Consider the following 16,918-nt stretch of genomic DNA (forward strand, 5'->3'; position numbering starts at 1 on the left):
CTGCTCCTTCCCTTCCCAAACTTCCCTTTTTAAGGCAAGCGTCTGGCAGGCAGTGTTGTACCAGTGCCTGTGGCCTAGGACCAGATTTAGGTTTGATGAGGCCCTAAGCCACTGAAGGTAATGGGGCCCTTTATATGTCCAGCTGTCCTTTGTCAACAACAAATTGTCGCTGTTTTTTGTGTTGAATATATGCTATATGGTAGATAGATAATTTATTACGGTCAAAGACCAGCTCACATAACATAACACAATAAAAAGAGTGTTCATAAAGATAAAGTATACAATTGGAGCAGATTGCAGCAATAGCTCATGAGTTAAAATTGAAAGAAATACATACACCTATACAACTGAGATTTGGGCTACTATAAAAAATTGACCCTGAGGCGCCCCAAAGGGCAACTTCAGCATTTCCCTTAAGCTAAATACTATGGTAATTTATGGGCCTAATAGGTATCTAAAGCCGTTTGCACATAACAAAATATGTATTTTATCAAAGTAATTGTTGAACTGAAATACAATTAAGAAGAAGTATATAAATACTGAAATACAATTAAGAAGTATGTTAATAGTAAAAGAATTATTAAGCTCTAACTTAAAATGATTGGGGGCCCATTGCTTACATCATTGGAGCCTACACAACACAAAGCACTGTTGCTGTATGTAGGTTTTATTTGTTTTTTATCTCCAGTTTTGTTTTTCTTTAATTTTGGGGGGCCGGCCCCCCAAGAGACTGGGGCCTGAAGCTATAGCTTGTTTAGCTTATACAGTATGTAAATCTGGCCCTGCTGTGACCCACTTTTGGATCCCAGCCTACAGCTTGGAAAGATGCTCCTCTAGATGACCTTACAGGAGCCTTACTATTACTATTACAGTAGCCTTACTACTCTAGCTGACCCTACAGTAGACCTTACTATGGTTTAGTTTTGGCCTATCATGATGTGTGAACCAGGTCTGTATATATTGCTATACTGATCATTCTGGTTATGTCCCGTCCCCCCACCAAATTAGAAATTAACCTCTGACTGGACTTTTAGCACAAAAATACACATAAGTGTTGAGAAATGTGATAGCATCTCTATCTCTCTCCAAAGCTTTTGCAATATTAGTCATGGGGGAGGGGCAGGACTGAGACCTGTGACTTATGCTGGCTTCTGTTAAAACATTGGGTTAGCTGAATCCAAGCTATTATGTTTTTAGTAAGGACACACTCTGAGGGGAAAAATTAATCTCCCCTCCTCTCCTCTGTGGTCCAGTCTCATTCTGGATCGCTTTCCTCCCTACAGCCCCAGCTATTTTGAAAGCTTTTTAAAAGATGGAGATACTTTGATATATATCTATCACCACATATCTCAGAGTATCTGAGTCAAATGAAATACACAAGGGGTGTGTTGCTGGTTTGTTTATTTAATTAAAAAGATTTCTAGCCCACCCCTCTACCAATTGGTCTTCAAGGCAGTATATACATAAACTGCTAAAACAATGCAAGAAGAATATATAAAAACATTTTTAAATGGAGCAAAAGAGCTGCTACTATATTTTGGACCAGCTGCAGTTTCAAAAAACCATTTCAGAGGCAGTCTGATATATACTACATTATAATAATCTAACCTGGACATTACAAACTGTGTCAAAATGCCACAACTGGAGCACCAGTCAAAGTTGGCAAAAGTTGCTTCTCGTCACAGATGCCACTCAAGCATCCACCTTGTTTGCCCAGTTGAGCACGTGTATTCTACGCAAAGCATACTGAAGTGCATTTCTAAACATTACTTGGACATGCCAGAGAGGGCCCCCACCTGCAGGCCCATGCAGAGCTTGTCTGAGGCCCAGGACAGGAGTCTTTTTAGAATAAAGTTACACACTCAAACAAAAAAAGCAACCAGTCCCTGGCAGTGTCCCCCAAGGCCTGGGGCAAGTGTACCCTGCTGCCCCCCCCGCATGGGCCTGCACCCCTATCAGCATTGCCCAACAACACATCCTCAAATATTTAGCTGTATATATTTTTCATCCACATCTTTATCACACTAATGTAACACCAGTATAACCTTGGTAAGGATAAGCTCTACACGGACCTTGGACACAGATAAGAAAAAGCTGAAAGATGGATTTGATAAAGATGGATTTGTTTGTGGAGAAGGGGTTAACTGGAATTTAAACAGATTGTAACAGAGGAGGTTGTGGTGGTGATCTAGAACAGAGTTCTTCAACCTTAAGTCTCTGGCTTACAATTCAAAACATCCCCAGCCAGTTTTGCCAATGGTCAAGGATGTTGGGAGTTGTAGTCTAGGGATGCATGGTTGAAGAACACTGATCTAGGAAAAGATTTTTGGGAAGTGTGGCATGTGAGTAGTCTCTGGAAAGAACAACACAAACTGGCTGGAGGGAGTGAAGGTCAGGATGTTGCTTGCAATGATGGCAGAAGAGAAATCATGCGGAAGGTAGGGGATGTAGAATACAAACAAATCTCAAGGCCAGCATATAAATACTACTTTCCACTGAGAGACTTGTTCAGGTTGAGCATGAAGGTGAATACTGGAGTCTTTGAATAGGCCATTAACTCCTTTCTTTCTCTCTACCATGGTTTTCTGTTAGGAGATCTGCTATGTAGGGTCCCATGCCATTGAACGAATGGCATTAAGTGTGTCGCATCTACAATATCGGTGTAGGAGGAGGACACAGTTTCCTCTGCCGCATTATATGGGAAACCAAAGTACTGTGCTTGCTGGACATTTGCTTGCTCTCTAGGAAGTGACTGCAGAGTCAAATTCTGCTGGGCCTCAGTACCAGAAGAATGTGTGTAATGGTCTAGTGTGTTGAATGAGCTGGAATCCATGAAAAATAATGGGTTGTAAGATTTGGTCTGCAGATTTCCAGGATATTTCATATCTCCATCCTTGTAGCCTGAAGATGACTCAGCCAAAGAAACCATAGAGCTATGTTGTCCTTCATGTTGGTCCTTCAAGCCATCCCTTAGCAAACTAGAAGGTGTTTGTGAGGTCGGGACTGACACTGCTGCTGTTTGCATTCTGTAACATCCTTGAAAATTACATATTTGTAAGCAAGGGCAATCCCAGCACATACTGTGAGGAGACAGAGATGAAGTCTGGTTGTATTTAAGATAATGATCCCTACGTGGGTCACCCACTATGTCTTCATATTTACCAGGTCCAGCAAGAGTATTTCCAGAGTATTTGCTGGCACTGAGAGACAATGCAGTCAGTTGCTTTGACATGGCCCCTGCCTGATCTTGTTGTAATTCAGTTGATTCAGGCTGCCAGTTGCCTTGATGTATGTTTGTCCAGTCACTTGTTGCATCCCTGTTGTCTTCTCCTTCCCACTGTTGGGGATTACTGTGAAATGTTGCCAAGCTGTGTGCTGAGCTTCTCCTGCCAATAACACTACCACCGGTGAGACCAGGTAAATGTGATGTATTCCCATCTCTGTTCTTTACTGGGTTTGCTCTTGTCTTCTCTTCTTCTGTCCTCTGAGCAAGTGAGTTGATCTTTGTCTTAGCTCTGAGCTCATCAGCTACAGAGCGATGGTCCCAAGTCAGTCTTTCTGGGTGATAATATTTGCACTTGATGCCATATGTGCATTTCTTGCCTGGGGGGGGGGGGACGGAGCAGATAATTTGCTAAATACATGTTCAGTGGGATACAACACAGGGTCGTGGAAGCATGCCTGCACAGCAGATAAAAGCCTGTTGGATGCTTTTGAGCTTATCAGTTTATAGAACAATTAATATTAAGAAAGAATGGTATGTTTTTCAGAAACTCATGTTATTGGCTGCCCTGGGTATGCCCAGAGTATTCTGATACTTCATCTTTGTATCAGAAGGGCCATTCAGCCCCTTTATGGTCATTGTCAGAACAGCATGCTTCTCCTAACTTGAGGATAGTTTTGCATGTGCAGTGAGAATGTGGCATGTATATTTCTCACACTGTGTGGTAATTCCTGCTATGCAAAGAAGGTACAACATTTGAAATGTGGGTTTCAAACCACAGGCTATTGTTTCACTTGGAAGACATGCAGAAGCGTATCATAATGCTTTGCTCAATAATAAACCCCCGTGTTCAATCTGTATGGTGAGATTCACTAGAAGGTCACTAGCAGGAGATAAAACAGCAGTTTTAGCACCCCTCCAACTGAGTTTTAGCACCCCTCCAGCTGAGAGCCTTCCCTTCAGTTACCAGCAACAACCACAGGAGCAGCTGGAGGGAGAGGAAGCCCCAGAACCTTCCACTGTGCTTAGATCCAGCTCCATGACCTGCTGAAATCTAGAACTAAGAGCTAGTGTCTGAATTTGTTATGTTCCTCTACTCTTTTGTTCTCTCTGCTTCTTATTTTCTTTCTCTTTTGCCAATTAATTTTTGATTTTTAACAAATTAACACCAAACTAATTCAAATTTAATACAAATTTCTTTTTATGCCCTGTCTTTTATGTAATTGTTACTGTCAGGCTTGCAGTCTTAGTATTGACCTCTGTAACCCACTCTAGGAGTCTTTTTTTTTTGGGGCTGAAGAGCAGGGTGAAAATACTTTAAATAGACAAACAAATTTAGAGTGGGGGAAAGTAACTATTACATCGCATACTACCTGCTGTCTTTTGCAATGAAATGGGGGAGTACTTGCAATTGTTTTTAAGGTGGCAAAAAGTTGTGGCTTGCACACCTGCTTTATGTGCTTCTGTTTTCACCTCTGTTGAAATATTTGTGAGCTCCGGAAGTTGAGGGAGCCTGAGCATTTCTGCATGAGGTTGATGCACATGTTTCCCATTTGGATTTTACACTGAAAACATGAAAAGCAGGTGCATGAATCACCCACCAGAGGAATTAGAATTGCATGAGGGAGAGCTGGGATGAGCACACTAGGTGCATTTCCCCACTGCTTTTTTCATCATTCTCCACAAATTGGAGGCAAATGTCTGCAATGGAGGCAAAAATAATGTGTGGTGTCTAAATGAGTAGGGAAGTTTCCCCACTTTGGAATTTCTCTCCAACTTGAGTGGAGCAAGCGTGTATACATCTGCTCTCCTTGGTTGTATGAGAGATTGGAATGTCTGAATAACACTCATGTCTTGGTTCTTTCTCTAGAGCCTCAAGTTAATCTCCCTGTGGATCCCACTAGGGAGGCAGATAAAACTGTGAATGGCATTAAACAAAACCTACCATAAGGACAGAGCTGCCATTTTGGCTCGGGAATCTGTGGCATTTTGCTGAGAAAGCTGTGAAGAGAGGGTCCATGCCGGCCTAAGGGATCATCAGGAGGCATAAATCTAAAAAGGAAATGATCGCAGTTTATTGGACAAATATCACCATATTTTCTGAATTGTATTTTAAGTTTACTGAAGGGATTCCTAGCAAAAAAGATTTGCAACATGTACACAGTTCCTCCACTGATGGGAAGATAGGTAGCATCTTATATCTAGCTGTATTAACTAGATAAAAAATGGGCAGAATTAACAATCTGTGGCAACATAGCTACATACAATTAAGTTACTTTTTTGGTTATGGCCAAGGTTACAAATATGTGTACGAACAGATGCCAATAAAATGTCTTAAAGGATGCCTTTTCAAAAAGCTAAGTACTTTCCCCCCTTAATGTATTGAGAACTGCAACTGACCATACTAAGGTTCAGTTTCACTCAGATACGTGACCCAAGGTGAAATAATATTTGCAAATAGGCCAGTCTCTTACTTGTCATTGACAAAGGAGTACATCAGTAGTCGCTGTTCAATGAACCATTTCCACTCAGGATTTTCATTCTGCAGGTCCCGAAAGTTATCGTTGGAAACAATGATTCCATCTTGCTCATACGCCAGTTTAATTATGTACCGATCATCATAGCAAACCAGCCTTTTGCCTTTCATTCTGCGGGATGGTGTGTACACAAGAATTGCTTCCTTTGCAAGTTTTTCAAGAACATGCTGATCTATGTAAAAATAAGAGAAGTGAATTAAACAAAAAAAAAAAAAGAATATCCCAAACAGAAGTTTGGAATAAGAACACCACCACAAATCATGCAGGGAATCCTCAAAAATGTGCTTAAAGGTTTCTCCATTCAAGTCACTATATTAGTAACTAACAGCAGAATCAGCTGCTCAAATTAAATTTAATTATTTGGATTCAATCCATTTTAATTCCATTGATTTCAGTGTAACTGGAATGTGAACTGGTCTGTAAATTACTTGATTAAATTTAAAGAGGGCCAGAACTCCACAATGTGAATTTTGCATGTTCAGCACTTAATAAACTGGACCAATCAAGAGCTCAAGTTGGCTTGTGGTAGGAGTGATGTCATCAGAGTAAAATGGTGGATTAATACCTGAGCTCTGCTCTAATCTGCACAATCAGTGATCTGATCTACCAGTTAATAAGCACAATTCAGGTCTACATTATCACCTTTCACTAGAGTGAGTTGGCTTGTGGTCCCAAGACAATAAAGCAGGTCATCAGTTTATGGAACAGACAGGAAGAGAACTAGGTGAATTACAGTGGTGCAGTTGAGGATGATGCATATAAATCTAAAAAATAGTTTGCTGTTCACATAGTAGAGTAGACCTTAACTTTGGGAAGCATAACATTCCACTATGAGTTGGAATTCATTTCTACAGGGATAAGCATAGACAGATAGGTTGAAACAAATGCCACTGACATGGGTGAGGATCTTCAGCTCTTGAATCAAATACAACCCTCCTGGCTTCTCTTTCTGGCTCTTGAAATTCTCCAGCCATAACCTTCACCTTCCTTAAGTGTTTTTGTGTATGTTTGTAGAAACATATTGCTTTGGGCTGTGCAAGAGTCACATCGATTGCTCTGAGACTTTTTCTTCTGGACTAACCCACTACTGGCATGTGGCCCCTGGAAGGTTGTCCATGAGGAAATATGGTCCTTGGTTCCCTTGTCACTCTGTAGTCTAAAAATCACTTCCTCCATAACCATCCTTTAATGTTTTCATGTTATTAGTTAATGTGTTAGCTATTGAGTACCTGCAACATCCATGTGAATTATGGAAATACATAATGTGATATTTTTTATTTTTTATTTTTACCAGTGCCAGAGGGAAGAAGGAATGTTTTCATTCATGAGCTGCTAACCCTAGCCATTGACCTGGAGTCTCGTACATCTCAATATTAGTGTTAGAAACACAAGGCAGAAAAAGATGCCAGGCTATTTGTAGGAGACATTTTTGTTGGGGAGACAGAATGAAAGTGATTGGCTCTCTTGCACTCTTTAAGCAATACAGCAAAAATTTGAAAGAAAAATATTTAAATACCGTACATCAAAGTCTGTGTTTATAACAGAAAATAATTCCGTTGTATCTACTCTATTTTGCCCATCTTATTCTCCTAGACCAGCCTTGGCAGAGTTTTCCAAAGCACACCTGTTTGCACCAACGCCTGTGGGATGTGTCTGAACTAAGAGCCAAAATGGTGACCTAATATTTTGCAAGCTTTTATATCTAAAATATGTACGGGAGGCATGCCTACCTGTAATGGGGTTATCAAATCGGCTTGGTTCCTTTCTCCATGATGGGACAAAGACCTTGATATATTGATGACCTCTCTGTTTGAACCAGTCCACCACCAGCTGAATTCCCAAGCATGAAAACACTTCCTTATTTCCATGACTGGAAAAAAAAAAGAAAAGACAGAGAGACTGAGAGAAAGGAAGTATGTTTTAGGGTCAGAAAGTCTTGCTGCTTTTTGACAGTTTCTGCCTATGATATCTGCTCAGTTTACATGTGTTCTAGTATTTTGTATCATTGATATTCTGTAGGTATGTCTCATGAAAATGTGAGGGCAGAGGCAGCTATTATTGCTGACTGTTTCCTTCCCTTCTATGCCCCTGCTGTTCAGAAGTCACCTTGGAGAATGATGAGTCAGAGCTAGATTATTTATCACGGCAAATCAGCTCAGAAATATATGTAGATGGAGGAAATTAAATAGGCAAGGATATTAAATAGGCAAGGCATGGAACCAAGTACAGTACAGGGATGAATGAAATTTCTAAAGTAATTTTACTTCAGCCTCTACCATCATCATCATTTAATTTGTATGATGTCTTTCCATAGTTAAAATGATGCTCAAAGTGGCTGACAACATGACAAATTTACATAATTAGAAACATAACAAAAAGTGACAAACAACACATCATTAAGTGTACAACCAAATTCAACAATTTCCCACATAAATCATAATGAGATCTAAAAACAAAAATTAACATCAAGAACAACAACAAAAATCCCAACAAAACACCCTAAACAATGCCACAGCCCAAGAGTCTATTCAGTTGCTTTTTTGACTGGATTCAGTCAGGGCCATACTCTCCCAGGGCAGGTGCACTGGACTTTATGGTCACCAGACTTAAATGCTAATCTAAGCCAGCATCCTTATTACCTCTCTATCAAAGAGATTCTGCATGATCATAGAGTTGCCACCCCCAGGATTGTTGTCCTAGGTTGTTTCCCTTGCCTACCTATAGGAACAATTCTAAAATCATTGACTCTCATACGCAGGTCTGTGAGTTTATCTGAAACTGAACTCCACCCACAAAAGAAAGAAACCTTGCAGTTGTTTACCAGGATAAAAATAGGTGAGTCATTGATTTTATTGGCATTTGTTTAATCTTTCAGCAGCCTGTTGAGTATGAAAACAAAGAAGTTTAATTTAGTTTAGGGCAACAGTATCCAACCTAGTCCAAAATATTTGGAGGGCACCAACTGCTTTAGAGCTTCCTGTCCCTGGATATTTGATAATTTAACAGCCATCACAAGATATAAAAAAAGGACAAGGCAAAATGGAAAGTGTTAATAGTGGGAAGCCAGTAGTGGAGTTTGTGGCTCTAACAGCGATACTACAGGGGCAGGTTGTTGGTAGCTGAAACAGAAGTCACAGTGGCCCAGTTCATGTGCTATAGTATCATGAATGCAGCAATACAGGAAGGAGCTAAGTGGCTCATGAACAGTAAGCCATGGTTTATGGTCTATTATGATGTGCAGACACAGCCAAAATCTGCATAATTAAGGAGTAAATGAATACTTAGCCATAAAAAAATAAAATTAATATCCATTATATGCCAATTGTGCTGCCAAGCTTTCTCAAAAGAATCATGGAGATTGTAGTTTGGAGCAGGTGATGAGGTTTCTTTGTTAGGAATCCCCAGTCCACTTTATAGAACTGCAATTCCTAGGAATCCTTGGGAAATTTGCATCATTGTTGAACTAAGGTTGCAAGCCTAACCCTGCTAGTCTGCACTGAATTCAGAAGGATTGACTTCTGAGTAGACATGGTTAGGATTATGCTGTAATTTAAGTCTGTAGAAGAGATATACCTCTTAGGGAGTTCCTGTTTGGGAAGCAGAATTCTAGCATGCTAAAGAGATTGGTTGTATGCGTGCTTAAGAGGCAGACACAGCCAAGCCAATCTGTTTATCCCTCTCTTCACATTTCCCCTTAAATGCAAGCTCTTGCAGCTATTCCCTGTCACCATCAACCAACCTCTGGCTTTATCATCAGGAAGTCGGCCGTTTGTATAGAGGCCTGTTACCATAACAAATAACTCTTATCTCCTTCTGGAGAACATAATTTTGCATCAAAGCAGTCAGCGGCACAGCAACTTCCTCATGTGCAAACTTCTGCATGGCTTACTTTAAAGGGATGAGAGAGATGAGATGCATGCCAGTTTGGGAAAATGAGGCAAATGGGATAGTTCACACATGCATGCTTATCTCTTTCTTGATGGCACATGCTTGTATGAATGTGCCATCATCGATCAACCATCCCAAGAGAAGAACTTTCAGATCACCTCACTCTCATCGCTCCAAACATTATGCAAATCAGTTATTCGATTCACTTGGAAATGGGGGTGATGCTCCTCTGAACCCCATAGTGCACGGGTGTCAAACAGAAGGCCCGCGGGCCAAATCCGGCCCACCAGACCTCGTCATGTGGCCCGTGTAGCCGCCACCGGCCGCCAGCCTTCACCTTTTATTCTCACTTTTTTTTTTTACACAAGAAAGCCGCCTCTTCAGCGCATGCGCAGCAGCCTACAAGCCAGAGAACGTCTGCCCTCTAGCGGCGATGGCCGTTCTAAACTGCTGATGCGGCCCCCAATGAATTTGAGTTTGACACCCCTGCCATAGTGCATTTCCCATACCTCAGGTGTCCCATCTTATATCTACGGACAAGGTTTGGCTTGCACCACAGGGCAAGCTTAAGAAACAGAGAAGTCGCCGAGATAACAAAATGAAAAAGATGCTTGCCTCATAGCAACATTGCTGCCATCAATCACAATAGCTCTCAAGACACTGGAGGGATCATTTCCTTCCTCAGTAGACTGTCTGGAAAGTGGCAAAGGCCTGCATGATCCATGGGCAGGAGGGGTGGGGTGAAAACTTGGCGTCCAGTTCTCAGGCTCCTGAGGCCTGCTGCCTGCCTGAACCAACTCTTGTAGCAAATCGTTCTCTGAGGCGTCTTGACCTAGTTTCTCCAGCACTTGGCGGACTTGCTCCTTTCCATAGCCCAACTTGTGGAAAAATTCCAGCTTGCTCTGTTGCGCTTCCATTTCTTCTCCAAAGATAGGAAACTCACAGGGGCACTTTAAAAATGGAGACCCTCCTGTGGTTTCGTGTGTGCTTGTTTGATGGCGGACTTCCAGTCAATGGTCCAACGCAGCCAGTTCAGCTTTAGAGAGGAAACAAAAGGAAAATACTCATTTAGTGATTTGTTGTTTAGTAAATACTAAAGATAGCAACCTTCCTTAGTCTTCAAAGTATGAACCATGTATCATTTAATGGATAATAAGCAGCTGTCATGGACTTGGAGAAGCCTTGTCTGATTCCCTCCATTTATTGATGTATGCTTTCTTAAAAAGACAGTGTTTTTATAAATTATAATAAATGAGTAGTTACATCAGTATGTTGGCAGGATTTTACAAGTAACATTAATATATCAATTAAACTTTTAAAAATAAAATATTCTATTTTATGTGTCCCTCCTGTTGCTAGCTTGCTGTTGAGCTAACAGATATTCCTGACTGGTGCAATTATGCACATTTTATGTGGATTAAATGATGCAGAGTTCCAAAATATTCCTGTTCTTAGAGACTTCAGCCCCCTTTTTCCTAATACTAGCGAGGAGTAATTTGCACCTTGAGAAGAATGAACAGTAAGTTGCCTTTCTAAAGCCAAAAGGGAGGCCATAAGGTTTAGTTTTCTGTTAAGAAAAGCTCATGAGGACATTTGAGAACCCTTGCTGCACAGAGCTCAGTTCATATCAGCTGCCTTTGACTTACCAAAAGACTCCAGCCTTTCTTCTGATATTCTGAGCACAAATGATCTCTTATTAAATATACCCTCTGGACAACCAATATTCGTCAGAACAGCAGGTATGTTCCTAAATAGGTGTGCAAGAGTGACGTATGCACAAGCCTATACATATGTGCATACGCACAATCAGCTCAGGCTTATCTCTGATTGTAACATCCCAAAACAACGTAACTGAGGGATTGCACTTCTGCAGTGTGGTTAGTAAAATACAGATATCATCTCTCTTAGTTTGTGAAGCGGCTTCAAATGCCGCAAGTGCTTAGTAATTAACAAATCTTTTAAGCATTGAAAAACAAAAACAAATTCTGCCCAGCTTGTTGTGGTTATTCAGTTTCTTTGAGGATGGCTGGCCTGTGCTGGATTTTTTGGTTGTTGTTTTTTTGTATGACTACCACTATTCATAATTGAAAGGGATGAGGTTATGAAACAGGATAAATACTTTACTTGTGGCATTTGGGGGGGCAGCGGATTTACCTCCAAATGATGCCACCATGCACCCCTAATCTCATCAACTGCAATGCTTTGTGACTGAGAGGGAAACACCTGTATGATGGGGTCCAGCATTATCATGGAATTCAGGCTGCTACAGTGGTGACATTGTGCCCTAGAGTCACTCTGGGGAAGCCACTGCAATTCTGTCTGTTCAGCATCATCTTAGAGATTTGTCTCACCACTACCAGCAACAAAAAGATTTAAGAGACAATGAAAAGAAAACTGGGGCTCATCTTATACACGGGTAGTGCTGAGGGGTGTTTTCTTAATTTGGAGTCCCTAAAAATAGAGGGCGTCTTATACATGGGGGTGTCTTATACATGGAAAAATACGGTATGTAATACCTACCTACCTCTAGGTATTGTATAACTCAGTGTTTCCCAAACTTTGGTCTCTCTCCGGCTTTTTTTTGAACTACAGTTCCCATCAACGCTGACCACTGGTTCTGCTAGCTAGGGATGGTGGGAGTAGATAAAAAACAAACACAAGTTTGGGAAACACTGGCATAACTAAACACTAATAGTGATTGCAGCTACTTATTCAAAGGCTTTATCAAATGGCAGCCTCACAGGGTGAGAGCCAAACTACATGTCAAATGCGTATTTTGACCTTGCAAGTCTGATTTTTCTTTTTAAAATAGCAACCTTGAGTATGGGAGGCATTAGGGTTTGGTGGAGTATGTGTGTGTGTGTAAAAAAAACCCCAGCCAGCAGGTGGGTTGCACCAGCAGCAATGGCAGATGCCCAATGCATATAAATCCCCTGAAGCTGCTATTTACATTGGGCAGTTGCCATTGCTGCTAATGTCTGCACTGACCTACAATTGCTTTCAGAGCACCATTCACAGGGTCATTGCCCTGCTTGTATCTTCACCAAAATTGCTCCCCAATGTTACAGGGTTGTTGTTGTTATTGTTTGACAATTCTGACAAAGGATGACGTCTGATTTAGGCCAGCAGCTGCAACAGTACATCAGATGTTGCCAAAGCAACTTCAAGATGACACAGAAAGGGTGAGCTCCTTATCTTCTTTGCAAAGAGGCTTGCACACGCGAGCTGTGTGCTGTGGTTTCCTTCTGGCCTGTAGTGTTTCCAGCACAAAACCGGAGCCTAGCAGGGGGAAGAGCTACCAGACTGCTCAGCTCACTACCTGGCTTCTAACACATGCCTAATAGCAACAGGTGTGTGCACCTCTACACATTACTAACTGCAGAGGAGCTGAATCCATCCAGCTCTGCTCCAGCCCTTGGAGAAAAAGCTGCCTCATTTAAAGAATGAACCAAAATGGATAAAAATGCTTCCACTGGGCATGCAACTGGCCTTGGGGGCATAATAGGCATTGCTCACTCAGCATTTTACACTCCATTTCCCATTATCTAGAGGCTTAGGAAGGGGGCTGCAGTGAGTGCAGCCCGCCTTGGGTGTCATAACTGAGAGGAGTGACAAAATGGCAGGTGAGTGGGCAGCACACCTCGTGCCCAGTAGCAGCAGCTCTTCTGACCCAGCAGCAGAGAGCAGCCCTCCTCAGCCGTGGTGAGGCGCACCTGGCTGCAGCAGCTCCGTTGCCAGGTCATGTCTGACCCAGCTGCAGAGAGCAGGAGAGTGAGCAACAGCTTTCCTGCCACTCTCCTGCCTGAACTGTGGCATGTGGGAGGGCACCCTTTGCCCCCCACCCCCCTTGGGAGCGCGCCCTGCCCTGGGCAGCGTGAGCATATGTTCTGCCTCTGCCTTTATCTAATTGATTCACCTGCCTGCCAACCTCTTTCCCCCCACCTGGAGCCTTGGGATGTGGGAGAGGGCGAGCTGTGGGAAACCTAATGCCATGCTTAGGTTTGTGTGTGCTGTGATTGAGACAGCACCCAGTCCAATCAGTCAAGAGAGGAACTTCAAAAATTAACTGCTTAAAATTACTTTGAATCAGGGAGATCAATCTGTGCAAGAATAAATGTTTAATATTGAGGATGTATCAGTCAAGCTGGTGGTGAAGTGAGGGGGTGGATAGATTAACTGAAACAATTACCAATTACTGTTGATTATGAGGATCTCATGTTTTACACTTTTGCCCATCAAGGGTTATGCCATAATAATAAAAGTGTTAACTTTTATGGTGCTACACCCTTGATTTTTTACTCTTTTTTTGGTCCGCAACAGCCTAACATGGCTATCCACGTACAAATGGTTACTTTCTATGGCCATTTCCTATCCTTGGCTCTCCCATCAGTGTTTTCTTCCTTTCTGTTGAAAATGAAGTTCCTGGTTAAAGGGCATGGTGTGTGTGTGTGCGCATTCAAATTACTGTAGATAGTGCTGCATAATACAACAGTGTAGCAGGAACCCCCCCACCCCAATCATTCTGTTTGTATAAACTTCACACACACACACACACACACACACACACACACACACACACACACCATACGCCACATTTCTGTTATAAATTCATAGAAAATCAACCATACATCGGATTTGCACTGTTCCATTTTTATTTTACTCCATATGACAAGAACTAACAAAGGGGGGTGGCTTAGTCCTGGTCAGCCATAATCCCTTCACCGTCTCAGCACATCCACAGGAGCCCTGCCCATGCCAACCCTGATGATCCCAGACAGAAGACAATCAAGATCACAAAGAACTTGCATATGGGAGTGGATTCAACATGGACTGAAACAAAGGACAATGATCAGATCTTCTCTCTGGGGGCAGGAAACTGCAAACTCCCCTTTGTCTCCTGGAAGTGACTCATGGGAAGGGGGGAAGGGAGGAACCAGCCAGGTGACAAGACACTCAGGTTACCACCAACTCCTCCCTCAACCCCTCCTTTCTGTAATGTATGCATGATGTTACCACCACAACTCCTCCCTCAACCCCTCCTTTCTGTAATGTATGCATGATGTTTCTGGGGGTGGGCTTGATCTAGAGGAGGGGAATTTCAAAAGTTTTTATAAGACCTTGCACACTATTCTTCTGGGTTTTTCCTCTCTCCTGCAAGTGAGGGGAATACCCTGTTGCAACAGTTCAATAAAGGCCAAGCCTACAGGCTGCTGTTTTGCTCCAAGTTATCCTGGTTGGTGTCTTTGTTTTGTCCAAGGGAGCCCTCGGATTTTTCCTGTAACAACAGCAACATAACACCTTGAGCTGAAACTCTCTCCCTTTTATTAATCTAGCTCCTAGCTTTAATGAACAGTAGCTGCCGATGGCACAATGCCACAGGTTACAGGCAGGGAAAGTAAATATGAGTATCTCTCACTTTCTGTTTTCCCTTGCAGTTGAAAGTGTGCAAAGCCACAATTTGGTTTTGCCTCCTATATGTTTCAGCAACAGCTTTCTGATCAGAAGTAATGTTATCCAAAGGACATGGCACGCAACGAGAATGCAGTTTTGAATCCTTCAAGACAGAACAGTGCCTTGAAGATGGACCTTTTGACCTACAGAACCTCATCCCCAATTCCCTACCACTCAGTGGTAAAAAGCACTCTGCCTATGCTTGCAAGGATTATATTGGAAGGGCAGGAGACATATGTGGCAAAGAGTACAAGTGGGGCAAGGTCCAAACCCTGGTTCACATTAAGCTCTGTTTTGCTTCGCTAACCCATCCAAGTGCATTTGCTAAACATGTTGAAAAAAATAGTTGGTACTCACAATGAAGTGTAATGCCTTCCCTCAGTGACCAGAAAAATGTGAGGCTGGATGGGCCATCGCTGTTATCCAGCAGCTCATTCAGCAGGCTACAGTGCATTTGCAATTCTGTGCACTCCAGGAAATGCTGCCTGTTTTTCAAGATGCATTGTTATTGGTGCCAACTGAAAGTGCAATGTGCAAACTGCAACTCATTTCATGGGAACATTTTCATTTCCTTAATTGGACATCTCATAAAATTTAACTCATTAGACTTTGCTTTTGCAAAATGAGGCAAGGAGAGGGGTGTGTCAGGACAAAGGCCATAGCCATTTGGTGATAAGTACAGATATGGTTTATAAAAGCACGTTATCTTTTATTGGAACAACCTTTCTTAGCGTAAGCATATACAGAATTTTGTGTCACAAAAAACTTTTCATTGATTGTGTTCGAGCATTCAATTAAAATGGTAAACGTGGTTTTTCCCCAGTGTTTGAAACTCCCATTTTCTAGGCGCCTTTTGTGACAAGGAATTTCATTAGTGTGAGTGGTTTCTGAGCTCTGGGCGCAGTACTGCACCTAAGATTTCAGATTAAAACTGCAGAGTGGAAGGAAAGGAGGAGCTTTTTCTGCCTCCCCACTTCCAGCTACTCTATGAAGACTAGAGAAGAGACCCTCTTAAGAATATAAGGGGGTGGGCAGGAGGACTAGACTATGTGAAAAATAAACATAAGATTTTAGCTGCAGTTCACTCATTTTCAGCTTTGTATTCTTGTTATAAAAAAGCGCACCTAGACATTCTGTTGTGCCAATAACCTAGATTTAAGGTGCCATTTAGCTCCTAGCTTTCATATCTCTGTTTCTAACACTGTTTTTTTTTTCTATTACTATTGAGAGCTCTCCACTACAGATATAGCCATGCACCTTAGAGTATGCACCTCTTTAAAAAACAAAAACTGGTCACAGACCACTTTCTATACTCTCCAAGAGGAAAAGAAGAGGTCCACAGCTAGCAATATCAGAAGCTGTGTAAACTCACTGCATAGTCCTGTGGATCCCAGATGTTGGAAGCAATCAAGTGGTGGAAGAACCCAGGCTTCAGTGTGCTGCAAAATGAGAAACCTTACAAGATATTTTGAGATGGAATTGTGAATATTTCAGTACTTTGGAAGCAAAATTAACTTGTGCACACCTAGCCCCTACAAATGTCATGGCCTAGCATTACGCTGGTTTGGTTTCTCATGAAGAAGTACATTAAGCCCCTTTTGGAACTCCCACTGAAGGAAAACCCACCAGCTCCCTTTGCTGCTGCTAGTTAAGGACATGGCAGAAAGCCAGTCTGCTTAGGAAGGCAGTTGGCAGGTGAAGGCTTTTAGCTGCTAGACTGCCCTGATGAATCTGTTTGTTTTAAGCGTTTTAACATTTTTGTGTTATCTGAGTGTAAACTGGTGTGCGAGTCTTCCCCTCCAGTTCAAAAAAGAGATCT

At 42.0% G+C, this 16,918-nt stretch overlaps 2 protein-coding genes across 4 annotated transcripts in view; one reads left to right on the plus strand and one right to left on the minus strand.

Annotated features, from left to right (window-relative positions):
- GINM1 (glycosylated integral membrane protein 1) overlaps positions 1 to 16,918 on the plus strand; it is a 785,919-nt gene that overhangs the window by 732,676 nt on the left and 36,325 nt on the right. The window lies entirely within an intron of this gene.
- ZC3H12D (zinc finger CCCH-type containing 12D) lies at positions 1,385 to 15,594 on the minus strand. 2 transcript variants are annotated; one of them, XM_083731843.1, is made up of 6 exons: positions 15,457 to 15,594; positions 10,264 to 10,684; positions 7,491 to 7,630; positions 5,698 to 5,932; positions 5,169 to 5,275; positions 1,385 to 3,603 (listed from the first exon to the last, which is right to left on the minus strand). In XM_083731843.1, the coding sequence occupies exons 2-6, from the start codon at positions 10,563 to 10,565 to the stop codon at positions 2,573 to 2,575; spliced, it is 1,815 nt and encodes a 604-aa protein (XP_083587969.1). In that variant the 5' UTR covers positions 10,566 to 10,684; positions 15,457 to 15,594; the 3' UTR covers positions 1,385 to 2,572. The 2 variants fall into 2 exon arrangements, with proteins under 2 accessions (XP_083587969.1, XP_083587968.1); XM_083731842.1 differs by lacking the exon at positions 15,457 to 15,594 and adding an exon at positions 11,295 to 11,504.

Source organism: Podarcis gaigeae (genome assembly GCF_964106915.1).
Source record: "Podarcis gaigeae genome assembly, chromosome: 3".
Lineage (NCBI taxonomy): Eukaryota > Metazoa > Chordata > Lepidosauria > Squamata > Lacertidae > Podarcis > Podarcis gaigeae.

Bases quoted from the DNA above. Each gene is read 5' to 3' on its own strand.
- ZC3H12D (XM_083731843.1), bottom strand. From the start codon at position 10,565: ATGGAAGCGCAACAGAGCAAGCTGGAATTTTTCCACAAGTTGGGCTAT. The intron at 5,933-7,490 runs GTAGGCATGCCT...ATTTTTACATAG, and splicing joins ATTTGATAACCCCATTACAG to ATCAGCATGTTCTTGAAAAA. The intron at 3,604-5,168 runs GTAGGTTTTGTT...CCCCCCCCCCAG, and splicing joins ATGGCAGCTCTGTCCTTATG to GCAAGAAATGCACATATGGC.